The sequence below is a fragment of the Podarcis pityusensis genome (assembly GCF_964106645.2).
Source record: "Podarcis pityusensis genome assembly, chromosome: 9".
Lineage (NCBI taxonomy): Eukaryota > Metazoa > Chordata > Lepidosauria > Squamata > Lacertidae > Podarcis > Podarcis pityusensis.
This window is the reverse complement of record NC_138034.1, coordinates 32,128,723-32,156,670: the sequence shown is the minus strand read 5'-3', so window position 1 is coordinate 32,156,670 and position 27,948 is coordinate 32,128,723. Positions and strand designations below refer to the sequence as shown.

At 43.6% G+C, this 27,948-nt stretch overlaps 1 protein-coding gene across 5 annotated transcripts; it reads right to left on the bottom strand.

Moving 5' to 3' along the window:
* Positions 1-603: 603 nt before the first annotated feature.
* Positions 604-25,615, bottom strand: MFAP3L (microfibril associated protein 3 like). Of its 5 annotated transcripts, XM_081021741.1 has the most exons (4): positions 25,231-25,606; positions 10,322-10,441; positions 9,818-10,228; positions 604-6,686 (listed from the first exon to the last, which is right to left on the bottom strand). In XM_081021741.1, exons 3-4 carry the CDS (start codon positions 10,098-10,100, stop codon positions 5,812-5,814), a joined length of 1,158 nt encoding a protein of 385 aa, XP_080877867.1. In that variant the 5' UTR covers positions 10,101-10,228; positions 10,322-10,441; positions 25,231-25,606; the 3' UTR covers positions 604-5,811. The 5 variants fall into 5 exon arrangements, with proteins under 5 accessions (XP_080877867.1, XP_080877870.1, XP_080877866.1 ...); XM_081021744.1 differs by lacking the exon at positions 10,322-10,441 and having other exon boundaries at positions 604-6,683; positions 25,231-25,615; XM_081021740.1 differs by lacking the exon at positions 10,322-10,441.
* Positions 25,616-27,948: the final 2,333 nt, after the last annotated feature.

Genomic DNA, 27,948 nt, shown 5'->3' with positions numbered 1-27,948 from the left:
CACAAGCTAGTCTCTAGGTGACTTGTGCAATCAAGTTTAAAAAAACATACAAAATTGTTTAAAATGGTCATCAGAATTTAACAAATCAATACAAAAACACCAATCTTCACAAGGGGTGAGGAGAACCTTGTCAGGAACCTTAACCCAGTTGGATCATATCCCATCAAATGCCTGGGAGAAGAGGAAAATCTTAACCTGGCACCAAAAAGCTGTGTTGGTGCCAGGTAGGCCTCACTGGGGAGATCATTCCACAGGCAGCGGGGCTACAACAAAAAAGGCCTTCTCCTTTGTTGCCACTCTCCAAGCCTCTCTCAGAGGGGTACCCAGAGAAGGGCCTCAGAGGGTGCCATCCTTTCTCATAATGGATTGTAGGGTGAGCTGCTGGGCAAAGAAAAAAACAGGTAACTTTCTTTGATTGAACTTACTTTCAGAAAGGATGTTTTCATGGAACACAAGGTCTGCTGAGGGTGGGAGGGGGCAGAAAACACCCCCTCTGTGTGAACTTCCTGTAATTAACTTGTGTCTGTATCCCAGTTACTGCCAGTCAGCTAAAAAAATCTCAGCATGTGCTCTTCTTAAAAATCAAGACACGGCAATTACGCATTTGTGCAGCAGAATACTCATGTTCATTACATTTGTCCTGAAATAATGAAGACAACATTAGCTTCAGTGCAAGCAGTTTCTTTGCAGCGAGGAAAATGCAGAAATTCTACATTCTGTGAACATAGGTTTGCAGTCCATAAATAGTGTTTGGCCTGGATAGCCACAGTCAGGATGGACAACAAGAAACACCCCCATCATCCCTGACTGCTGGACTTGCTGTCCGAGGTTGATGCCCAACAATATCTGGAGAGCCACAGGTAGTTGTTCACCTCTGGCCCAGGTAATTGTTGGCAATTCTCTAAGTTCAGGCTTGAATGAATACTTAACACTTTAACATTGATTACAGTTGCTTGAGCAGTAGTCGACGCGCTGCCTTAGGTTAGGAAAACCTGTTGATACATTACAGTACATTTTTTTTAATTTATCTGTTGAGCAGAAGAATGACAAAGCCACAAGTTCTCCTGGTATACTAGACTCACAGTTAACAATTCAGAAAAAAATAGGCAGACACTGGCATCTTAAAGTGCAGCCCCTGTAAGATAAGCTGACAAGCAGAGGGCAGGAACACATCTTTTAAGAAGAGACAAAAAAAGCTGCATTAAGGAATCAATAGCTAGTTCACCCTTCCAAGAATGGGTTTCTGTTTTAGACTAAGCACATTCACGGAAGTATTTAGCCTGCGTCATAGGTCCTTTTGTATCTGAGATGTGATAAAATGACACTAACCCCTGGAGTAGCCAATTTGGTGCCCTCTACAATTTGTTGAGGGATGCGGGTGGCCACTGAGCCTAGGGCTTGCCAACCAGAAGGTTGGCGGTTCGAATCCCCGCGACGGGGTGAGCTCCCTTTGCTCGGTCCCTGCTCCTGCCAACCTAGCAGTTCAAAAGAACGCCAAAGTGCAAGTAGATAAATAGGTACCACTCCGGCAGGAAGGTAAACGCCATTTCCGTGCGCTGCTCTGGTTCGCCAGAAGCGGCTTAGTCATGCTGGCCACATGACCCGGAAGCTGTACGCTGGCTCCCTCGGCCAATAAAGCGAGATGAGCGCCACAACCCCAGAGTCGGCCACGACTGGACCTAATGGTCAGGGGTCCCTTTACCTTTTTAACTCCCATCAGGCCCATGGTCAATGATCAGGGATGGAGGGAGTTGTAGGTCAACAACACATGGAGACATACCACATTGGCTCTTCCTGCACAACCTATTTAAACCATAATCCAGTGATGTAGCTCCTCAAGCCTCTTATTTGTGGAGTTACCTTCAACCTGACAGGGAAAGGGTTCTTCTTGAGCTTTTAGCCTAAGACCACATTCCAGAGCCCTGCTAAGAGCCGACAATGACACATGGAAACGCAGGAAAGAACAGCACATATGGTGAGAAGTGTTCCTTTCTGTTTTTGCTTTGCCAAGACACTGTCAAAGAACCAAGCTGCTTGGTTCAGCCTGATGATCACTATGGTTATTTTGTATACATTTTAAAGCTTTAATTTAACTGTTACAGGTGGTACTTTTGTGCACGTCATTGCTATTTAATGCCATTTTTTAGTTCCCACCCCCTGAATACATACATCTTACAACTGAGGATAACGCCATGCACTTGATGTAGAGAAGCCTCCCACAACGTTGTGCTTTCCAGATGTTTTGGACAACAACTCTCATGAACCCTGCTACTGTTCCAGGTGCTGTCTGGGGCTGAGGGGAGTTTGCAGTTCAAAACTTCTGGAGGGAAACAGGTTCAAATTGGCTGAAGTAAATTCTTGTGCACAAAAGATTAAATTGGTTAAATCTTTAAAATGCTAGGAGACCCTTTGTTGTCTTAACCTGCTGCCATTTAGTTTATATAGTGCTGCACAAAATAAACATAAGCTGCATGTGCCATTTGCTCCTGTTCATGTATTAATCTTGGTTTTCAGTTGCAAGCTCTCCAGGGCAGGAACTTTATCTAGTCTGAGGTTTGCATGACTCATTGCCTGTGCATATCAAATACTGAACACAGTAAGACTGTTAAGAAAAGGATTGCCTTTAAAAATAATAGGCAATAAGCAGCATCTACGCTCCTTTTGAAATTTCATTTTGCTGTTACAGTATACTGCATTTAACAGTGCAATCCTACACATGTCTACTCAGAGGTTCCACTGAGTACAACGGGATTTACTCTCATGCTAAGTGTGTATAGGCCTGTAGTCTGTTACTGATGCACAACTATTCCAAAGCTAAAATGCTAATTTATGGAATTCCCCCCCCCCAAAAAAAATTCCCCCCTCCCCAAATAACATCATCTTGAAGGGATATAGAAGCTAGGAAATTCCACAAAGTAAAATGGGAAGTCTGCAGCCCAGCACTCAGTATATCCACATCCGAACTTAACAGACATGTAAATAGATGAAAGACAGGGCTTAATCTTTGGACAAGCTTAATTCTTGGACCATGTGCTATGGAAAAGTCACATGGATTTAAATATGGTGACTCCAGGTTAAGTAGCTATAGTCTAATGTATAGGTCTTGTGAATAGCTGCACACAAGGAAGGAGTTCTAAGTGAATGAATGGAAGGAAGAAAAGCTGAAAGCAGAGAGGGAAAGGAGAACGTTTGAGTTAATTTACTTCTCTTTCTAACTCATCCGAGCTTTTTCTTGGGGCAAAGGCTCTGCTTAGATCTATAAATTCCTGAGTAGTGACAGCAATCAAATAGGCATCTAAGTGCTAAGACTGTACATGCAACTTGTGGCAGCTTAAGAAATCCTTTTTAACAAAAGCCCCATCTAAGACATTTGCATGGCATACTAAATAAATACACAAGGAGTGTGTGTGTGTGCTGGCACACCCACATTGCCATTCTTGGCATCCTCCACAAGTTGCGAGTCGGCTGCCCTGTAATTGTGGAGGCTCCTTGCAGATTTAAGAATCCCTCAGTGTTCTAAAATGTGTAGGGAGAATTCACAAGTACAAGAGGGCAGTCTCCACTCATCTCACGGAGAGTGACCAGAACAACGGGAGGTGGAGCAAGTACACTCATCCACACAGACTTGTCGCCTTTGCATCTGATCCAGTAGTGTTGGATCCAGTAGGTCTCTTCTGAGATTCCTAAAAGGAGCCTCAGTGAGATCAGAAGACATTTCATGTGGACATTTAATGTACTGCTATCTTTTCCTTAGCACAGACCATCTATTAAAGTATATACATAATGACTCTCTGGCTATGCAAGAGTTGATCTTGTAGGAAAACTATATGCTTCTTGGTGACGTCTGGGAAGTAGAATCTGCTGGAGCTATGCTAAGATGACCATCTGTGCCACAGCAATTGGCGCCTGTGGGCCTACATTATAACTAATAAGATATAAACCAGATCACTATGATTGTTACATTCTGCATCCTTCAATACGTTCACATAATTTATGCAGTGAAGTTATCCTTCAGCTCAAGACTTGCCCAATACCAGGCTGCCCATAAATGCCAGTGTAGATTTACATTCATTGACTTCACAGAGGTCTAATGGCTTCTTTCCAAACATCTGCGCAAATAATTGAATTCCCCTCCAAATCATAGATTTGCAAGTGCTGTTCCCATGCTACACAGTGACCTGCATTCACATTTCATTACAATTCAACAGTATTGTGCATAGGTTAGGGCAGCCTCCCGCAACCTGATGTTGTTGGACTACAACTCCCATCACCCCTAGCTAGCAAGGCCAGAGCTCAGGGATGATGGGAGTTGTAGCCCAACAACATCTGGGGACCCACAGGTTGAGAACCGCTGCGTCTAGTCCCTTCATGACAAACATCACCTGTAGAACGTCCTCTCTTACACAAGGGGCCAAGTTCTCCTTTGCATGTGGCCATCATCGCTGGGGAAGTGGGCAACTGTGCTCCAGACTGCACTCATTGTTTGTATAAAGCTTTCTAGCTGGAGACAAATAGCCCTCTTCCAACGGAAACAAGTGGCTTAGTGTATCCTCCCCATGGAGCAACATTTGTTGGGCTCTTTCTTCCAAAGGAGCAAAAGAAGAAGGACATTTCCCCCGCTCCACCCTCCCCCACTCCACATGCTCTAAATACAAATTGCCTGCTTTCAAATGAAATAAATTCATCTGACCTTCTTCTTGCTTGCTACAAAGTGCTAGTAAATGGCATCCCACACAGATTTTCATTTGGCTAGGGAAATGCTCCCTCTTGAACAGCATTACAGAATCATGGGAGCAAAGTCACAAGAGACACGTAAGGGAGCAAGTCACAGAGAAGAAAGAGGCAAGACAGGCCGCGGGGGGGGGGGGGGGAGAACCTCTTTGCTGTGTTTCATAAACTGAGAAACATTTCAATAGTAGAACAAAACAATAGTTCCGTTGACTTCAGGAGCCCTGCTCCGAAGTCAAGGGTCTTTGGGGACCCAGACTTAGAAGTCCTGTTTCCAAGCACTATACATGGATTCCAAGTACCCATCACAAGCAACGCTGACCTAAACAATTCTGAGGTAAATATTTTGTGATTTTTTCTTTTTAAAAAATCTCCTGAACATTAAAATGCAATTCATATTAGTGTAATAGCAATTATTCCTTCACAAACCTCCTGACTAAACTAAGGGCCGAGCCAGACTTTCATAGCACAATTAGCAGCTACATCAAGGTTTCCTCTTTCCGCATCAGACGTGTGGTGGGACCAGATTTTTTTCAGCAATGGAAACTTTTGCTGCTAAATGCTGCACATGCAGAGTGTAGGGAAGAGGTTCATTGGGGTTGTGGCTGGAGAGAAAAGGTTAAATCTCCTGGGTTCCACAAACCCCCAGACTCCCAACCCAAGTCGAAAAGTGGAGAATCCCATGTGTGGTATTTAAATTTAAAAACCAAAACACAACCAGGTGTGATTGCTAGTCATGCTAAGTGGGTACATACCATACATTTAAAATAACCCCCTCCAAGAATCTAGAGAACTGTAGTTGGTTTAGGGTGCGGGGAATTGTAGCTACGAGGGGTAAATTTCACTTCCCAGCATTCTTTTTTGGAGGGGGCAGGGGAGATGCGCTTTAAATGTATGGCGTGTATTCAGCCGTAATGTCTGGTTCGACCCTCAGGAAGAAAGGGCCCAGTAATCCATACATGCAGGCTTTTGCTATGATAGTCTTTAGGTAAGGCTTATTGGCAAAAACATTATCCTTTTTGTTTTTGTTTTTAAAGAGTGCTCCACCTAATATTCTTGCTATGCATAGATTTGAAGATTGTGTCATACATGGCTTTCGTAAACAGTGCATGTGTCCGTGTTGCTTCCCAGAGTTGCCTCAGGAGGGTTCGGTTCACTGGGAGGCTCTGAGACCGGCTCAGGAGGTTCTTCTGGCGCTTCGACAATTTCTTCCTCTTCCTTCTCCTTTTTAATTTCCAATTGTATACTGCCGTGTGACTGGTCATCCACCCAGTCCTTTTTAGCCAACGGGTGGACCGACACTTTTATCGCAATCTTCAGCGGTGGTTCGTGCAGAGAGGAAGCATCTGAGTCAGCGGTGAAAGAGTTGCTACGCTTTAGGGAGTTGGGAATCATGTACATCTCTTCTGTCTCAGCAGTCTCTTGTCCTACAGCTGACTGCCTGACAGAGTTATGGCCCTGCTCCTCTAGCCCCACCACCTCCATGATTTCTCCCATTATAGTCTTGCAGTTCATGATGAGAGGGGGCAGCGGGACACTCCTAGCCAGCTCTTCAATGTAGCGGGCAAACTCCATGGTCTTGAACTGCGTGACTTTGGCAAGTTCAAGGGTCTTTGCCGATGTGATGATTGGGATGCGTTTCGCAATCTCAAAAGCCTTCTGCAGCTTTTCTGCCCCTTCCGTCCGAAAGAAATCATTGATCGCTTTCTCAGTCTTCTTTAGGTGGCTGCTCATCATGCACAGCCGAGTGATGTTTAAGATCAAGACAATGGTAAATGCTACAAGACATACAATCATGTAGTAGACCCCCATATCTCCAGAGGTAAAGACAACCCTCAGAGTCACTGTGTTATTTGCTTGGCCATAGATGTTAGAAGCGACACACATGTATTTTCCTCGATCCTCAAATGACACACTAGTAATGTTCAGTTGCCCATTGTCAAAAATCCATTTCCCTGCTGGAAAGAACGCAAAAGTGATCAGTAAAATGCCTTTGTTTAAGCAAAGTAAGTGTCAGCAGAATATTTTTTTTATCACAACCATGCACCAATGCTATCTGCAAATAACTTGGAAATAATGTTCTACAACAGTCCTATTTGGGCATTCTGTGTGCATATAGGACCATGAGAATGCAAAGACAGTGTGCTAAGCCTGTCCCCAAATGGCTATTCCTGCCGCCCTCAAACTTGGTGTGTGTGGGGGTGATCCTCCATGAATAATGGAAGCTCCTGTCCCTGCATCACATGACCCCCGCCCTCTCTCCAAAGCTGGAGAGTGGTGGGAGTGGGGTGGAGCTTGCATATTTCATCCCCACACACATATAGGGTTTACATGCAAGCAGAACACCCACATAGGTTTGGTCTCCACAATAATAATAATTGTTATATTTTATTACATTTCTATACGGGCCAAGACAATAACCCAAACATATCCTGTCAGGATTGCTATGGTTTATCTTGCTCAGTGGCTAAACTGGCTGTGTGCACATTCTGGCACAGCAAGCTGTGATCAAAATAAAGGAAGTAAGAACAACCTTTGGAACTTTTAAATTCATCTGACCTGAAGGGCATCCTGTGGTCCAAAAGCCAATGCATCTTGTGCGAGTAAATGAAATTTAAGTGGTTTTGTAAGCAAGTTGAAACATGAACCAGTCTTCTAACCAAGGAACACAATTTAGCACAGTTAGACAAGTAACATAAATAGACTCAAATGCACCTAACAGAGATTTTCTCATATACATTCATTTTTAGGCAATAGGGACGTGGGTGGCGCTGTGGGTTAAACCACAGAGCCTAGGACTTGCCGATCAGAAGGTCGGCGGTTCGAATCCCCGCGACAGGGTGAGCTCCTGTTGCTTGGTCCCTGCTCCTGCCAACCTAGCAGTTCGAAAGCACACCAGTGCAAGTAGACAAATAGGTACCACTCCGGCGGGAAGGTAAACGGCATTTTCATGCACTGCTCTGGTTTGCCAGAAGCGGCTTAGTCATGCTGGCCACATGACCCGGAAGCTGTACACCGGCTCCCTCGGCCAATAAAGCGAGATGAGCGCCGCAACCCCAGAGTCGGCCAGGACTGGACCTAATGGTCAGGGGTCCCTTTACCCTTTACCTTTACAGGCATTAAAACGCAGAACTGGGGGAAGAGAGAGGTTAAAGCAACTTCTCCCACCTTAGGAAGCTGCTTTATACCAGGTCAGACTTTTGGTTCATCTAGCCAAGTACTGTCTCATCTGCCTGACAGGAGCTCTCTGGCAAAGGCGCTTCTCCTCACTGGTTACCCAACCTTTCAGGAATATAGGGAGCTGCCTTATACTGAGACAAAGCAACCACCTACCTAGCTCAGCATTGGCCACATTGGCAGAAACTCTCCAGGATTTCAGACAGGAGTCCTTCCCTGCTGAACCTGAAGACACCAGGATTTGAACCTGGAACCATCTACATGCAAAGTCAGTGCTCCCCCACTGAGCTGCAACACTCACCCAATGCCAGAAACCGCAACATAACTGTTTGGGTTAGAGCAACTAGATGGGGAAAGAAACTGAGAGCAGAGTGCATGAGCAGGGAGCAGATGGGCAGGGAACGCTGATGGCTTGCAGTGGCAAAGGCAAGGCCGCCCCCTGTGCCCTTGCACATCTTGCCCTGCACACCACAGGCAGTCCTCCTGCCTGTCACAGTGAGAGGTGCTTTGCAAGTGCTTTAAATAACATCACTGCAAATTGCAGGTCTTTTGAGCCCCAGCGGCGTCATTCAAACTCTAGCGGAATCGCTCAGAACACAAAAGCATGTGCTGTAAGCCTCCTACGCTGCTTCTGAAATTCTGTCCTCCACAGTTCAGCTTGTTCCTTCCTTTGCTTTCTTTGGGAAGAAAATGTGTAAACCCGTTTCTGCTGCGCATAGTTAGCTGCACAGGAAGCGACTGCAGAAAACAAAACCTGCTTCTTGCCCAGCCAGCTGCCCCAGAGCAGTCCACAAGCAAGGCTCTTCTCCCATGGCTGCTCTGCACCAGCTGCTATTCAAGGGGATTAGGAGATTTGAACTGTTTTGTTTTTAAAAAAGGAGTTTTAATTGTATTGTTTTAGTATTGACACGGGATCCTTTAGAGCAGGCATGGCCAAACTTGGCCCTCCAGCTGTTTTGGGACTACAATTCCCATCACCCCTGACCACTGGTCCTGTTAGCTAGGGATGATGGGAGTTGTAGTCCCAAGACAGCTGGAGGGCCAAGTTTGGCCATGCCTGCTTTAGAGGAAGATGTGGGATCTAAATTTAATAAATAAATGAGATGGTGATGTGCCATACTCCACTTACTTCAAAATGTGGCAAGCCTGCCTTGCTGCTCATTCTGCTGGGCAGGGCCCTGGACGTCTGCCCCAAAGTCCTGCCCTGATATAGTGCTGCTGAGCGCAGGTGCTGTAAACTGATACATATTCCTAAAAACGGTTCTCTAATCCTATCTACCTGAACTGGTGCCGGAATGACATTCTATGTTCAGCTGCGCTTTATTTACTTATTGGCATTGTCACGTTGACCTCATCTTTGCTGCTGCCATCACTTTCATGGATTATTTCATTTTACTGTTTCTAAATGATGGTTTGTTATTATGTGCTTATGGTGTACAGTAGGGGTTGTGAACCATTTTTGGCCACCTTTGCCCATGACCAGTCCTCCAGGGGTTGCGTGCCATAGGTGACCATGGCCCAAAGTGGGGGAGACTCCCCACATTCTTATTTGTACACAAAGGCCACAATCTATCAAATGATCCAGCTGATGACAGGGGAAGGAGGAGAGCTGAATTCTATCAGGGTGTTGGGTTAGGTCAAAGGATTTAAACTTCTCCACTCAACTCATGCCACATTTGTGCCACTGTTACAAGAAATGGTGGGGGACAGAGCAAAAAAAATATGCTTTGGGGGTCCTCATATATAGCCACCCCTAGTATACAGTACTTTACTTCATGGAAGCTGCCCTGTGAGGGAATTTGCTTAGGAAGGCAAGTGGGAAATATCTTTTAAAAATAAATATGTAACACAATAACTGTAGCATCTCATGTTTGCACTAGGCGGACCATGTGTTAGCTCCACAGTTACATACCTGTATTCCCATCTTCCTTCAGCAAACGGCCGTTGGAGTTGTACCACTTGTACTCTGGCCCCGGATTACCTTGAACGTTGCAGTCAATCAAGGCACTGTAACCTTCTTTGACTATAATGTGATCAACTCTGGAGACAACCACAGGCAAAGATCCTAAGAGCATATGAGTGTGGTTTAAAGTACTGTTCGTGACATCTTCAGCAGCTGTCAAGACTGCTAGCAAGATGGAAAGGTGTACGATAGTCCAATAGTACAAAAGGAGGTGGCGGCTGAACATGTTCATCTGTCTTCTTGTGCACTGCAGAGCAGACTTAAGGATGGGCCAGGAATCGTGTAGTGCACTGTCCTGAAGAAGCCACGGGTAATATTAACCTCGATCCATGAAATTTTAAGAGCCAAGAAAATAATACCCTGCAAAATAAGACAAGTAATATCAGCAAATGGGAGTGAGGAACATTACCGAAAGTGGAATAATATGTCCTTAACCAGTCCAGGTATGCCAACCTGCTTACACCATGAGTAGCCAATGTGGTATCCTCCAGATGTTTCTGGACTCCAATTCCCATCAAACTCAAGCAACATGGCCAATGGTCAGGGATGATGGGAGGTGTAATCCTACAACATCTAGAGGTAATCACATAAGCACATGTGTAAAAGGCTGCTTGGGGGGGGGATGCAAAAATATTTAAGCACACATGATTTTTGTGTGACAGAATGTAGCTGAGGTCATAGCTTATAACGCAGGCAGAGCCCTGAAACACATTTGAATTATTATAACCTTTTAGCAGTCAATTATTCAGCAAAAAACCTCTCTACTGGCGATGCAATTAAGGTTTCACTAGATCCAGAATGTAAGTTGTGATCTGTTCCATTAAAGCAGTGCAATGTGGTTGATATTATTAATAGAGCAACAAATCTATCAATAGTTGAGTCATGGGGGCAGAAAAGTCCAGCAATCCTTGGAAGCAGCTGTAGCACACTAGGACTTGAGAAAATGTGCCCAGGGAGTAAATAACCATCTCTCTGCTGTTGCTGCCTCCCTGTATTAGTGTTTCAAGAAACACCAAACAGCTGATGTCCAGAGCAAAAGCTGTAAGGACCAGGAGGCTTTTCTTTCCTCCCTGACTGAGAATTGCCCAAAAGCAGAAACACCAAAGGGAATGGTCTGCAAAACGCTTCTGCAGAAATTAGGGTAGCCCAGTAGCTTCAAATGGTTAACAAGTCCGTGGCTGGTGAGGATTTTCACAGCCCTCAGTTGTAATCCTTCCCTTGATTGTGTCATGTAATGAAGAGAAGAAAGCGTTATGGAAGCAAAATGTTGTCACACTCCCATTAATCCCAACACAACAAAGCAATGCTTGGCCACCTCTTTATGTGGTACTGTGCCCTGCAAATTAATTAATGCAACCCTTTATAATGACATAGGAGGCTCTAAGTTTCATGAAGACATGTTTTAAGAGTATCCAAACCAATGTACTTCTAAACAAGATTATCATATGCAACCTACAGATTTTGGCTTGGAAGGAAAGGCAAAACATTAGGATTTACTGATGCAGCACACAGAGGTGGAAGAAGGTGGTGCGGTGGGGGTGGTTCGCCACAGGTGTCATCACTGAGGGGGGTGACATTTGGCCACGACTCCCAAGTTGGGGGAGGCTTGGGAGTCGTGGTTGCTTCTGGGGGGGGGGGGGGAGCCTCCCCTGAGCTGTCAAAAGGAAGAGGGAAGGGAGGAAGGCTGCTGGCAAAGTGGCCCAGCTCCCTTCCCCTGCCCCCGCCCAGGAAGCAGCCCACCCACCATGGGTGGCTCGCTCCATCCCCCATGGACAGGTCGCTCTGCCCCCATGGGTGTCTCACCCCCTGGGATGCTCGCCCCACCCTCATGGCCCCGCCCCCGGGTGTACAGCATGGGCTCCGCTTCTGGCAACACATTGGGTTCAAAAGTTCACTGGTTAATGTGCAGTCTCAACGATGTGAACTCAAGGCAATGACAGGCTAGAAAGGGTGATCGATAAGTCCCACTCATTGGTAGCTGTGATCTCTCTGGCTTTTCACAGTTTTTATATGAGCAAGCAATTGTCTCCAACTCTATGAGCCATTTATAGTTGAACAACATCACCTCTGGGATCTCTCCATCCCCATCCTTTTCACTAGCGCTAGCTGAATTATAGGCACTGAAACACACTCAACTTATATACTGTGGCAGCATCTTCAAAGCACCGCACCCACCTGAAAGTTACTACGCCAAAATGCATGTGTGCATACCTTCTCTCACAATAAAATCTCTTTCTTCCCCTCTCCCAACTTCCCTGCAGCAAGCAGAAAAAGGAATGATGATCTGATGTAGTACAACCCTATGCATTATTCAAAAGAAAGATCTACTGTCTTCAAGGGAACTTGCTTCCTAGAGAGAGTGTAGAGCCTTAGACACAGCCTAACAGTATAACCCTCTTCATGTTTACTTGGAATTAAGTCCCATTCTGTTCAATGGGGATCACTCATTAGTAAGCGTTCTTAGGAAATGCGGAGAACTGGTTAGGGGGAAATGAGAAACTCTGTCCATTCATTCCTACCTAGGAACGTAACTTACTTCTGAATAGACATGCATAGGATTATATTAGGCAGGGTCATTTCCACCCCCAGTCTTACCAATCAGGAACAGCAGGTTTTGTTTGTTTTGTCTCATTTGTCCCCCCCCCCCCCACTCCATGATGGAATACAAAAGGTACTGTATGTTTATCATAGGAAAATTGGCAGGTACATTCAAATCAAGGCTAAAGTTACCCAGGTACATATTATTTCATGTGCAGATAGCACTTCTCTTAGCAGTTGGCATGAGTGCATTCTTTGCAAACAAATCTGTTTTGTGATACTTATTACCATACACTGGACCTGCAGTCAAATTTGCTTGCTTTGAAGCCACATCACTCTGCCACATCTACAAATCACATGTTGTAATGTGCAAATGAAGCATTTAATCACTCCAATACCGGTTCTGGGTGGAGTGTAGATGCAATAACTTCTCTCATAGCAATCTGTTTCAGGCACATCATTAATTTTGGGGAAAGGACTGTATAATCATTTCTTTCATCTGCTCACAGATTCAAGTAATTTTAGTTATACCTATAGATATGGGCTGGAAAATCACAACCCAACAAACGCAACAGCACAACAAAAGTAAATTTGGATTTAAAATGAGTGATACTCTTATTTCTTTCTTATGAGCTTGTGAAGTCAAAACAGTTTCTGCTTTCCAAGTTTATTGGGGCATTTTTTGTCCTTGGTATTACATTTGTATAAGTTCCACCCTAGAACATTTACAGTGTAATTATGTAGGCTTGCATACGTCAGGTAAATTCCTGACATGTGCTGGTTTTCGGGTGTAAAAATGGCGTAAGAGGGGAATTTTGCCAAATCATAAAAATGTCAATGAGACTTACTCTCAAGAAAGTGGGATTGGGATTGCAGCCTTCATGTGATACTGCATTTCCTTATCAGCAGGGATTTGAATCTCTGCAGGACCGGGTATAGCCTAGCTGTGGGGAAAACCAAGCTGCTGTTAGCCTTCTTTAGAAGCAAATAAACTGAGGAACACCAAACCTACAACAGACACCCAGTCTGGAAGCACCCTTAAAACACAAGTATCAGAGAGCTGCATAATTACGAAATAGCACAATGGAGGACCTACAAGCAGCAAGAACATTTTTAACAATTAAGTAAAAGTGGCATGGGAACAGGAAGAAGGCTGTGTTTGCTTTTCACAAGCAATGCCACAGGCACTGTGCATAAGTGCTTATGATACTTGCACAGCCACATTCCATGCAGCAATTGAAAAGCAATGAATGATTGCAATAATTGGCAGAGGAGTTGCATTTCGACAAGTTTTTCCAGCCAAATGAAAAGGTCTCTGTCTTATGTTATTCATTTCAAACCCTATTTGCGGTTGTTCTTTGTATTGTTTTTAAACATATGTTTGCGGTTTTTATATGCTTGCAAATCACCTTGAGACAGATCTGTAAAAGGCGATTCGTGAATTAATTATTAGTGCTACCATCATGACTAATAATAATTTCCCAATTTATAAAGTATTGAACTTTGAATATGGACTCTCCTTGAGAATAGAAAATGTGCAAAAAGCCAACATCCTCCCTCTCTCTAGCTATCTGCTCACTTGAGGAGTAGCAAGTACCAATGAAGTTAGCCAAGCTATCTTAGTTTTTTCTTTGTGCATGGCCCCAGCAAAATCTTTCTTTGACTTGTAAATGCCTTCAGAATATGGATCGTAACAACAGGTCTTGAAACCAGAAGGTGTCACCTTCATTTTCTTTTAAAGAGCACAACTTGGACTATCCTTTGGCTACTATCAATGGGCAGAGCAATCTAGTATGAGTAGGGGAGGGAGAATTTGTGGTAGTAAAGGAGGTAGCCTGAGGGGAAAGAGGTATTCCAGCTGTAGGGCTTTCATCTCTCCCCAGCCCCACCTGGGGGCAATCTTGGGGGAACAGGGGAAGGAACACTGCAAAATCCCATGGCTCCCGGGATGCCTTCTTAGTGACCACAGGATTGTGCCCTAAATGTCATCACACATTACATTCCAACATTAATCATCCTCAAAAGGAGAACCACTGAAATTAATGAACTTAAGTAACATGTCTACTGATTTTGATGGATCTACTCTGAGCATGATTAATGTTGGATATCACCTATATGAATTGGATATCATATAAGATATCACCTATATGAATTGGTTATGAATTAGATTATGGATGCAAAAATCACTTTCGTGTTTGAATTTCCAATAAAATTATAACGCTCAAGGCACGGATAAGGGGGGGGGGATGACTCTCAGCCCAATCCCTGCATTCCAGGTGGGTTCATATGGGAGGAGCAATCTTTGAATCCCCTAGGTCTCAAGCGTCTCTCTAGATATTGTTGACCTCCAACTTCCATCAGCCCCAGACAACATAGCCAATGGTCAGACATGATGAGAGCTGCTGTCCGGAAACATTACTGGGGGGCGGGGATTCAGAAGCATGAGAGATTCCCACAGCTGCAGTCCCCAGAGCTTTATATAGCATCTGAGTCGATGCTAAGGCTGAAATAAAAAAGAAAGAGAAGAAAAGAGTAAAGTTCTTCCACAAAGAAACATACTTTTTCTGCATGAAAATGGTTTAGTGGATTTTTTGTGTTGAAATTTATCTGCATGCCTTTTAAACAATATTGCTCTGCTGGTAAAAATCTGGTAAACAAAAACAACACTGTGCAGCTGAGGTGAAGATTTTATATATACATATATATATATATATATATATTGATGAAGGTCTTTTTTTTAAAAAAAAGTTCACTTAGTTCCTTGCTTGGTTGATTTCATCTATTCTTTAGAGGAGTTCTGAGGGGCTTGTGAATACGACAGCTGCATAAATCATCTGGATTTATTTAGAAGCCCTGTTTATTTATGAGGGCGGGCAAGCCACTCTCTGTAGCTTGGTACACAAAGCTATTATTCCAGAAACAGCTGTATCTCTTTATTAGATATTTGTTTAACTCATTACAAGAATACCCCAGGCAATGACTTTGAGTACAGCTGCTTCTTCAAAGCTGCAGTGCATGTGGAATATATGCACGTTAACACCACATATGTATCAGGCAGTTAAATCCCTCTTATTGTTAAGAATGAAGGAGAGAAATGCAAAATCAGGACTCTTAGGCTAATTCTCCCCATCTTCTGCCTGCAGCCTCCCTGCCATACCACTTGCCTCTCCCCTCCCCCATTTAACTGTTTCCAGTGTTTAATTTCCAAAAAAAGATCTGCTAGGGCTCAGGGCTCTGTTTACGAAGCGATCCCATGATCTGGAAGCCATTGCCCCTAATCTCTGATATGCAGGGGAAACTGTTTGCAGCCACTCAGTGGTTAGAGAAATTCCTGCTAGGGAACTCTTTCATCTATTCCTATTTCATATGCTTCCTATGGCTCAGCAATGCGCAGGCAACAACACCCTTCTGTTTTCCAGTGCGCGTAATGAATCAGCCATTAGTCAGAGACAGGAATAAGGAGCAAATCTAATTTTGTGTGCTTGTCCTCCTTGCTTCCTTTCCTAAAACAGAAGCAGAAGCAAGATCCAAACATGGAAAGTGGTACATTTTATTGCGTTCCAGGTGTCCAAAAGGGCTTGACTTGTTACAGGACAATAGTGCATTGCTACTAGGAAGAGAAAGACAAGGCTAAATTGTAGATCATGCTTTAGGACGTGTATGCAAACTTATATCCCATTATGTATATGGGTGTCTAGAGACTTTGGTAGATCTCATAGGATTTGCTAGAGCCATATCAAAATCAGTGTTGGAATAAGGCAAGCAGTATATTCTGGTGAGCTGTTGGACCAGGCCCTCCTCTAGAACAGGAGTAGGGAAACATTTTCAGCCCAGTGTCCAAATCCTTTTCAAGTCAGCCTTCCAGGGGGCCACATGAAAGTGGTGCAAGGGCCAGATGCGAAAGTGGGAGGAGCAAGACATATGAATTTTACCTTTGTATGGTGAGTTAGTTTCTTCACACTTACACTTCCCTCCCTCCAGTCAAAAAAGAAACAAGGTCAGAGTGCAAGGACACACTACAGACAGGCAAAAACATGTAAGAAGAAGGTGCAAAGCAGCTCTGGTGGTGGGTGTGGCCTGAGAGAGTCCCCATATACAGAGTGTATTCCAGGGGAAACCCTATAGTTTGCGATGTGAAATACAGAAAGAGAAAGACTCTCTCTCTTGAGAACGAATCCCAAAGTTCCTTACCTCCTGCATAGGCAAGAAGAATCAACAGGGCATGGAAACAAAAAAAGTCAGCAAGAGGGAGAAGAACCGTAAAAAATCAGGGATATTGAGGTTTCACGGTTCCTTGATAAGATTTATAGGTCCTGTTGGCCTCTGATCTCCAGAGTGTATGGAGGAATCAACACAAGATTCTAGGGACGGCTAACAGTGTCTAGAGAGTATTTGTAATTCCTGCATTATTACTATACATACTTGCTATTAACTCATGTCTGGCTATAGATACCTAAACTTAAGGAGCTTAAACAAAGGGAACAAGCAAAGAACTAAAGGACACCAATCCATCCAATTTTTCAGAACAGCCATGGGGTTGGAGGAGACCTGCTTCTGTAACGAGGTGTTTGGGCTCAGAAGTGCTATCGACAGTCCCAGCTTAGTGATAATTTGCAATGGGTTTTACCTTGAGGCCATCTCTCCAAGTCCTCTGCCACTACTTTCCTTTCTCAAAAGCTTACCAGGGAGCAACAATAGAGGGAGCAGCTTTGTGGTAGAGCTCCTGTTAAGTTGTTGCTGCAGCTGGAATTATAGGGCAGTATTCAACTGAATAATTGTGTGAGTTGAACAACTTCCACAACAGGACCCTGCCCCCATGGCAATCCCAAATCTGATCCAGAGTGTTGGGGAATCTGCCAGAACAGAATTAGGGGGTGCTGGTGGCATAGCTGTCAACGTTTCCCTTTTTTAAAGGGAAATTCCCTTATTCCCAATAGTATTCCTTGCAAGGAAAGGGAAAAGTTGACAGCTATGGCTGGTGAGTGGAGACTGGAAGAAGTCCAATTGCGCAGACAGAAGTTGTTCCACTTGCACAAGGAGCTTAATAATAATAATAACAATAATAACAATAATAACAATAACAATAACAATAATAATATTTGTACCCCACTCATCTGACTGGCTTGCCCCAGCCACTTAGTGCTACTTTGAATACAACTCATAGTAAATATAGTCCTCAGCGTCTGTTGCCTTTAGTAGAATAACGAGAGCTACATTTCCAATGGTTTGTGTTGCAAGCATTCAAAACAGCATCCTATACTGGTCCTTATGTTAAGATGGGCACTGCAGTAGCAGAGCTGAAGGCCTAACCAAAGACTCAGTGCGAGGCCTCTCTGTCCTGCTACCCAGGCTGGGGTGGGAAAGGAAAAGGCAAATATTGCAACAGAAACTGAACCCAAGGGTTCAGCAAGGTCATCCCAAATTACAGGTTTGGGTGCTATCACTATTTCAATCGAAGGTGCAAGCGTATTTCTGACTTGGGCCTACAGGTCAAACATCCTTAATCAAACATTTATAATCCTCCTGGTTGTTAGGTGGAGACTGTTCTTAAGGAACTTGCACACATTCTTTAAAAAAGCGATTAACTCCTTTTACAAGACCACGAAGTGTTACTATTGACAATAGTGTTACATTTCCCTCAAGCTTTTTTTTTTTTTTTTAATTCACTGAACAGTTTGTAGTTCTCATAAAAGGTAATGTTTCAACAAAAGGCTCTGATACTCACAAAGGAGAGAGAACAAATCTGCACAATACCGCCCCACTTCCAAAGACCCATTCGTAGGTGGTGAAAGTGGAGGGGTGTGTTCAGGGATTTGTTTGGGGATGGGAAGAAATTATATGAATTTTTAGTTTCCTGGGAGCAGAAGCTCTATACCCCACTTCTTATATATCTTTAGGTGTCATGCGAAACAATTCCTTTATAACCAGGCTTTTGGCCTTTAACTATCTGTGGGCTATTAGAAGTGGGTAGAATGTTTTTGTCTTTGTCCATGGAGTTTTCTTGGCAGGAATCCTGGAGTGGCTTGCCAGTTCCTGCTCCAGGTGGATCACGTTTGATCAAAACTCTCCACTAGAGTGAAGCTGAGGCTCCAATACTTTGGCCACCACATGAGAAGAGAAGACTCCCTGGAAAGACCCTGGTGTTGGGAAAGACAAGGAGAAGGGGACAACAGAGGACGAGATGGTTGGATGGTGTTCTTGAGGCTACCAGCATGAGTTTGACCAAACTGCGGGAGGCAGTGGAGGACAGGGGTGCCTGGCATACTCTGGTCCTTGGGGTCACGAAGAGTTGGACACGACTAAACGACTAAACAACAACCGAATATTTTTAAAGGTTTCAATGTACCTGTGTGGGTTTTGTTTTTGCCTTGTTTGTTTGCAAGTTGCTTTGGGTTGCCTTGGGCAAGCTAAAGCAACAAACAAATTTAATCAATAATAGTAATAATTCAGTGTTGCTGTTGTAGCAGCAGCAGCAGCTCTCTGGCCAGTTACCATGTATACCCATAATGTTCAGTGGAATGACACTATGTCAGAAGGATAGGCTAATCTGTTAATTTCGGTACCAATCAGTTTCTCATTTTCTCGTTTTAAGTTCAGTTCACCACATCACTTTGCATTTTTAAAGAACTTGAAAATTCATCAATATTTTAGTGTGAATTTATCTGAACATGTTTGTATGTATCTTTTTATACTATATACACACTTTTGGAAATCAATTTCCTAACAGAGATATATTTTGTGTGTTGTCTTCACTAACATCTGCACACATTATCCTAGTATGTGCATTTTTGTACACATTACTTGCACTGCAAAATTCGGAAGTCTGAATTTTGAAGGCGGCTGTGTTTTGCTTCACATGCGGTTTTGAAAGTGCAAATTAGGTAGCTGTGCCTTTAAACACACACTCAGTTGAATTTCTTCTCAATCCTTAGTCAGTGTCGCTCCAAGTGAGGCTTTATGGAGGAACATGGCAAGCCCACTCTATGTTCGCAGAACTGCATCATCTGTTGATCTGCAGTCTTCAAAATCTCCCTAAATTTCTTTCCATTCCCTACCTACACATACTTCTCCATACACAAATCTTCAAAAGAAAGGTTCTGAGATAGAACCTTCAACTCAGCTCTAATATCTAGGGCTTAAGGGCGTAGACCTATTTCTGTAAGCTGCATGTATTATTTTTTTTAATTATCATTAGTATTTATTTGATGTATATCCTGTCCTTCCACCCATAGGACCCCAGGGGCACATGTAACTACCAGGTGTTAATGAATGGTCTTTCCTCATTCCAATATCATAAGATAGATACAAGGAGGTTGATTACCAGTTTTGTGATTAGGACCAGTTTCTGAAACATCAGAAGCAGTTCATAAGCAGTTATTAAATCTAATCTGAGCAAGTTAATACTTGCAATTTTAGAATAATTGTTGTAAGTCAATAATTAGCATGACAAAACTAATATATTTACTAGTTTTGAGGCTGTACTAGGAATGAAGGCAGATTTGGAACTCTAGGAAAGCAATGGACTTTGCAAAAGTACTCAGGAATCCTCATATAGTTTGGGGGGAATTAAGTCTTAGGGTGTATTTACACCTGTAGTAGCAATGCTGTTTGAAGTGACTTTATAGCTGGAGATGGCCCAGAGCCTGAAGCTTCCAGGAAGGCCTCTAACAGGATTGAAGGCAGCAATGCTGTCATATTATTTGTCCCCCACCCACAAGCAACAAGAATTCAGCGACATGCTAACTATGAATTTGTAAGCTCTAGCTAGCTAAAACAGGATTGGCCAATAGCTGTTGATAGACCTGTTCTGTATCTTTTTAAACACAAAGCAGAGACATTTTCAACCAAAGCATTTCTCATGGGCTTGCTCTTTGCCAAAGGAAATGGCAACAATACTTTTCTATTTGTTGGAGCAAACACATTCAGAATACATACATGAAGAACACCCCTAACACTTTAATGTAAGGATGCAAAGTGGGTCATTTACATTTCATTGAGGTGAAAGAACCCCAAATTAATTAAACAGCAGGATTTTAACACCCCCCCATATTTGCACACAGGCCTATGCATAATGCTTTCTTTTGAGTTATAAAATGAAAAGTTTTCACATTCTCCTCTGCATTTCATTTTGTTTTCTAGTTTTATCCAAGCTTTTCTCTCAAGCTTTTCCTTGCAGACTAGGCCTATGAATGCTTATCTAAAATGATTTTATTATTTAACATGGGCAAAGACAGTACAGTCTCTTTTACTGAAGTGCCAAGGCATCTGGGAGAAACCCAGAACTTTTGGACAATAAAGCTGTTGTATACGGACATACTTTATCCAGTCCCCAAACATTGGTTATTACATTGTAAACAAAACACTTCTCAGCACTTCTCAGCTCTTTTCCAACAAGGTATTTATAGTGAAGTGGCTACAATGGCTTTTTTATGAGCACAGTTTAATTGGGGCTAAATCTGAACAAAATCACAGCCGTTGCTAATATTTTATGAAAACCAAGGGACTGCAGGGACAGACTGAGGTTTATGTGGATCCTTATAATAAGAGATCTACAGTGTGGGTCTCCCACATCCTTGGCAAGAAACTTGCTTCACTTCTATAATCCTTTTCAAAAAAAAGTTTTTTAATTATTTCATGTTATAATGTGTATAAAACAGAGATAACAATTATAACAACAGACAACAATTAAAAGATGAAAAACAAAACTTTAAAATAGGCACATAGAAGAGTTAAAATAAAAGTTCAAGTAAAGACTATCAAATTGATCAGGTATCAAATAGTTCCAGATCTGCCTGGTTTGTGACAAGGCTTGTCTTGAAAATTAAGGCTCCACTGTATATGCCACCAAGGAATGCCAAATCATATAAAAAGGGTCTGGAGGTTCTAGTCCATGTCAAAATCTCAAATTATGTGTGATTTTCTTCATTATAGCTATACTCCTGAGTGAGCAATACCAAGCATCCAGTGCAAGATTTGGGGCTGTTTTCCACTGAGTTGCAATGACGGTTTGTGCTGCCAAGATCATATATAATTCTTTTGATTTCTATAATCCTTGATCTGCTACCCCCAGTGGTGTTGTTGCCATTGTTTAAGAAATACACCGGATCTCAGGCTCAGCAGGATGGGCCTTGCAATATCTATGGGCTGTAAGCAACTCTCTGACTTTGGAAAGATGTTGGTGTGGGTCATAAACCAGGTCTACAGTTGCTGAAGAAGAGTAATGGCCTGTGTCGGCTACTTTACCTTGTCAGGTCCACTTCCTATGTGATGATTATGTGGGGAGCGGGAAAGATTAATAGCTGTGGCTTCCCAGTGAGGATGGTAGCTGTGTACTAATGTTCCGGAAGCAGCTAGGAATGCAAGCCCTAGAACTCATTTCTTACCACTTGGCAGAGTGAGGCAGCTGCTTCAGGTGGCAAATGTTGAGGAACGGGGAGCAGTGGCAAGGTGTTCAAGGACAGAGCTGTGTGTGTCACACAGCCTGCCTTGCATCCCCTAAACTAGCTTGCTGCTTTCAAGTAGGTGGAGGATGCTGCTGTGCTGTGTTGAAGTCAGAGTCCATTGACAGTCAGGCTAGCTTTTGCATGTGGATTGGACACTGAGAGCAAAATGTCCCATGCCCAAGGCATGAACCACACGAACCCTTCTCCCCTCTTTTTCCTGGGTGCAACCTGTAATTTTCCCTGCTGCTCTCATAAACCATGGCGACTCTGTGCTGCTTCAGAACTGCCATCAGCTCCAGCTTCTCAGATGCAATTTCTTCTTCACAGGTCTCTGTATGATTTTGTTCTTATGATAGATGCTCGCAATAACTCTTTAGTGCTTTTCCAAGCTCTGTGGGATAGGTAGATTGGGAGCTACTTGCTTTTTCAATCTATTGAGCATCTATGGCCTACAGTGTGGATTTAAGGGCTACATTGTGCATTGGGATTATATGGTTCTCTGTTCCTGCTCACGTTTTGCTTGTGGACTACTATTTGGGCTCAGCAGCAAGATATATATTAAATTTCCTCCAGTGTTTATCAGATGAAAATAGATACATGTAACACCAACAAAGTAAAGTGAGAGAATGGCTCATATATGAGACAGTAGATCAGTTGCGTGGGAAAGCTGCTTCCATGGTGATCCAGTGACTGGTGCAGCCTGTTAAGGAAACTTTCAAGTTATAAGTCCAATGTACACATTACTGCTACCTAGAAAAAATTGGAGAGGACATTGCTGGCGTGGTAGATTACCATGTGCCCCAACTTTGCTTAAATACTGTATAAAAATGTTGACTGGGGGTGGTGGGACTTGGCGTCCAACCACTTCCACAAAGCCTCAGGTTTGCCATCCCTGATGTAGATGGGGTGATGCAGGAACAACCTTAAAGAAGGCAGCAATCACACTGGTCCAGCTCCCACGTTTACGGGAGCTAAAAACATGCTGGCAGCCTCTGTGTTCAATAATAGGAAAGAACATATACCAAGTTAGACCAGTGGTCCATCTAAGCTTAGAACTGTCTGCAATATCTGAAAGGCATTTCCAGGGTTTCAGGCAGGAATTTTACCCAGCCCTACCTGGAGATGCCAAGAATGGAACCTGAGACCTTCTTCTGGAAAAACAAGCAAGCAAGCACCCACCCACCACTGAGCTAAAGCTTCATTCTCAGCTCCCCTAAGTTGAGAGAGAGATAACAAAAAATGCCTGTTTCCTTACATTAATGGAGAGCTCTGGCTGGCCACTATTGGAATCAGAGTACAGGCCTTGATAAACTTTGTCTAATCTAACAAAGGCAGCTGCTTCAATCTCATTGATAAAAAAAACTATGTTGCACTGATGTACATCAAAAACGAGAACTCATATAGGCCAAGTAGATATTGTACCTCTGAAACAAAGAGAGGACATGACCTTGAAAAAGGGGAAGACTTGTGGTTCTGGAATTGCAGCATTGGACAAGTTATCTTTTGTGTGTGGGGAGGAGGTTCTGAAAAGGTTGCATTTCATTCTCTGAAAGATCCAACAATATTATTGGAGCTTTAGAAATGTATAGTGTCACATGTGAAGTTTATATAATACAAATGAAATAGGAATGAGTTGGATGCTCTTGTCTGCTTTTTTTTCACACGATTTCCCTTCATTGCAGGGTTTGTACTGTTGAAGTGGATAATGTCAGGTTGCTATGAAAAGCATGAAAATGCATGGCTGCTCCTTTAGGCCATTTACAGTATCCAGATAAGCATCTTGTGGAACTATTCTAATAAGAAACACCTTTAATTAAAAGTGCTGAAAGATAGCAGACAGTTTAAATTAAATTCAAGGACTTTTGCAAAATCCCAATTTGAAAAGGTTATTTGCTTGCATTTACTGCTTCAGAGAAATGGATGAGAAATTAAACACCAAGTTCAAATTATCAGCTCGGCATGTACTGTATTGGGCACCGAGGCAAAAGGAACAAAAGGAACTTCAAAACACAAAGTGCAACATTGCTCTAGCCATGGCATCATACCCGACTCCAAGAATTACCTGATGGAATTGTTTCTATCTCTCTCTTTTGCAACACTTTCATTGCGTTGTTATTCCACCGAACACTCCCAGGCAGGCATGAAACAAACTCGCTCCCCAACCCCCAAGTCGCATACACACAGATTGCCATCAAAAGCACTCACTCCAGGCCTTTGAGCTGTACTTGGCCATTTCAGTATTTACTAAATAACCCTCCCTGAACATTTCTCTTTTCCTGGTTGTGCATGCACTATACTTTTAAAGCACACTGAAAACACATCCCCCCTCAAAGAATTCTGGGCACTGTAGTTCACCCCTCAGAGAGTTACAGTTCCAAGCAACCCATAGCAAACGAGAGTGCAAGGAATTTGGAGAGGGCTCTGAGTGTGCTTTAAATGTGCCTTTTGGGCATTCCTTTACACAGCCTGAGACTAAAGAAACATTCCAAATTCATTGGTGTCAACTCTGATAGACCCCCTTCCCAGAAACAAGTGCTCCAAAGGCAACACAATATCATCCTTATGTCTAGTTTGTTCAAGGACCCAGTTCCTAGAAAAATTTCAGAGGTAGGTGAATGGGATTTGAGGTTCTCTCACTCACAAATATATCCACCAATGGTATCAAATCCAAGGCAATCTCTAGACTGCTAATGCTGTTTACTTTGGATGCTGGGAGCCCCAACTCTAAAAATCCTTAATTCCTTAAAAGAAAGGGATTGTGACTTAAGCCTGCTGGGCCTTTTTTGGCCTGGAAGTCCTTCTTCTTCACGCAAAATTCTGCATATGCTCAGATGCACTCTCTTAAAAAGTTTCATTTTCTTTATGTTTTACTCCCATATGACTTAGACCAAATGAATCTTGCTAGCAAACAGAAGCACACCTCCTCCTCTCCTTTCCCCTTCCTATCCCGTTGCCTCTTACAGAACCACCTGACACACGTCTACTCAGAAGTAAGTCCCACTGAGCTCGGATTCGTTTCCTCCCAGGTAGGCGGCTGCATTAGCATGGAGATCGCCTGGAGCGCTTTCGCCCGAAGAAAGGCGGTAAGATCAATGTGACACATTAAATAGCTCCCTGCTCTGGCACCGCAGAAGCCCTGCCCGAGTCTCACGTCGACTTTCCACGGTTTCATCATCCCCATCAAAACCTGTTTCGGGCGCCACACTCCTACAAGTTGCAACAAACAGCGACCAGAGCCGTCATTCTCCTGAAAACATCACCTCTCTCTCTCTCTCTCTTTCTCCAACCACCCCCACCTCACTTCGCTAGTAAGCGTCAGCGTAGCTGGAAAGGCGATCTCTCCCCATCCCACCCCACTTTTCTTCCTCTCTCTTTTTTTACCTGCAAATCACCGTCCCGACGTTACTCGCCGCCACTGCGCCCGGCGATACGGCAAAGGGAATGGGATACAGGAGTGCTCGCAGCGGCGGCTTCCTTCCTGCAGTCCCGGCTTCTGGACCGCAACCCTTCTTACGAGCTCCGCCGCTGCGCCTCGAGCAGCTTGCCGGGCGACGCGTTCGATTTTGGAACGCCGGCGTGTCCACGAAGGTTCCACCGTGGAACGTCGGGACGCTGCAGCATTCCACGCGCGCGCGCGCCCTGCGCGCCTCCCCCGAAAGCCGCAGCGCCGTCGCCGGCTCCCTCGCGCAGTGAAAGCGGCAGCCCTAGAACTCCCCGGCTTCGGCGTGCATAAGTAGGTCAGAGCGCCACTGAGCATGCTCGAGGTCGAGCCAAGCTGCTGTGAAAATGCGACTATCCTCCTCCTCCCTCCTCTCCGCAGCCGCCGAAGGTCGCTCGCAGGACCTAGAGGGGGCACCGGGGTGGGGTGGGGGGCGGGAGAGGCTTAACCACTAGGAAACACTCCCCTTTCTCCTGTAGGTAACCTTGGGACGGGGGGGTGCAGGAAGATGGCAGATCTCCGCCCAGCAACGTGCAATGACAAGGGATAACGCTGCACAATTAGTATCTGGACCGTAGGGATCCCTTGCAGAAGCTTTGAAAAGGGATGGTTGTTGTTGGGTTACTATTCAGCAGACTGCCTTTAAATACAACTGCCTATTTGTTGCCAGGGTTTTTTCTCTCTACTGGGGTAAAGACTGCTGCCTTCACAGCACACAGATGTCTGTGTCTGTTTTAAATGACTGGTACCCAATAGGAATCAATTAAGTCTTTCTGAAGAGCTACTGTCCAAAAATATATATTTTTTGCAACAAATTGGGAATTCCCTCAATTACCCAAAGAAGGAAAAAAGACTTTTAAAAAGCACCTGCTGTATAGTAGTAAATTACCTTTGTGCCGTGCTGGTAATTTAACTGCTAATTAATATATTCTAAATGCCTGCCTGGAGGCCTTCATCTCTGTCTTCTGAAATAGCATAGATACTAAACAGGAGTGGCCACTGTCACCCTTAGTCTTTGCTGTGGTGATCAAGATTCTGGCTAAAACGATAAAGGCTGGGGAAGTAATAAGGGGAGTCAAAGTCAAGAAGGTGGAAGATAAACCAAACCTCTTTGCAGATGATACGTTACTGATGTTGCAAGACCCTTCCTCCTCCATCTGCAAGCAATCTTAGAACAGTTCTGCCTGGTAGTTGGACTTGAAATCAATTGTGCCAAGTCTGTTATATTACCTGTAAATGTGCCACCCAATGAAAAAGCTCGGCTTTTTGCTGAATCAGGTTTCGCTCCATGCTTCACCAGCTTTAGATACTTGGGGGTTGTGATAAGGAGGTGGCTGGGTGTGCAACTTCTGCCAAGTGTGGCATAGAAACTCTGGAGTTTTAAAGGAGCTTCAAAGCTGGAGCCACCTTAATTTTAGATGGCCCAGGGAAATAGCTGCTGTCAGAATGCCAATCCTTCTGAAGTTTCTATACCTCTTCCAGGTTCTGGTGTCAATCCTCGTAGTGAATATTAGGAAATGGCAATTGTTATGTACTGAGTTGAATAGGATCCAAAAGGCAGCTGCCTGGTTGGTCCTAGAACAATAGGCTCCAGAATGCAGCAGTCTGATTGGTCCACAGGAGCCACCCAATCCAGCTCCAGGTGGAAGTGAATCTGCGACCTGATTGGCCTACAGGAGAATCCCGGAATTAGCCAATCACGTGGGGCCCATTGTGTAAATAATGTATATAAAGCAGACATTCTGGGGGAACTTCCATTCCTCCTCACCACTATGAGCTGAATAAAGAGCATGAAATCTACTCTCGACTCTGAGTATATTTCAGCAATGTTTATTGAAAGATTTTGCTACCAGAGTGAAATGAAGCAGCTCATCCCCATCATTAAAGTGTACACCTCTTGTGTGTGGGTGGTTACATAGGGATCTACACTTATCTCTAAACTTTGGATATAGAGGGAATGATAGATACATCCTCTACAAGCATTGTTGGACTACAATTCCTATCATCGCTGACCATTGCCTGGGGTTCATGGGAATTGGAGTATGATCTCAAATTGGGAGGGCACCATCTTGCTTACAATTGCAGTAACCATTCAGAAGGCATGAGTGCATTATTTTGCCATTTGGATGGAGAATGAGTTATATCAGACGCAAACAAACAAAGTCTATGGAAATGAATTATATAAATAAGTAGCAGGAGAAATCATCGTCATTTTAACAGTATAATTAGCTTTATCCCCTCCCCCCATTTCTTAAATTTGTTTTTGTTGCCTCTTAGTGGTCTGATGTTCACCAGCCAAGTAAACTTCATTAAAAAATATTCACAGATAAATTGCTTTTCAATAGGATTGCATTCCATTCATTGCAGGACCAGCATAATATGAATTATAGAACCTCAATGAAAACAACTTCTTCTTGTCTGTAATGCATGTAGAAGAACAGGATGCAAAATCTGACAATGATCTACACAATAGCTAGAGAGTGAGGTGCAGGGCATGATATTTAACCTTCAAAAGATTCAGGATTTGGGTCATGAGGGAAAACAGCCAAATTATTCATGAGTGTGACAAAGAGATGAAATGTGTAGACTTACACACGTCAAAAGAATACTGGAAGAAAATCATAGAATCATAGAATCATAGAGTTGGAAGAGACCACAAG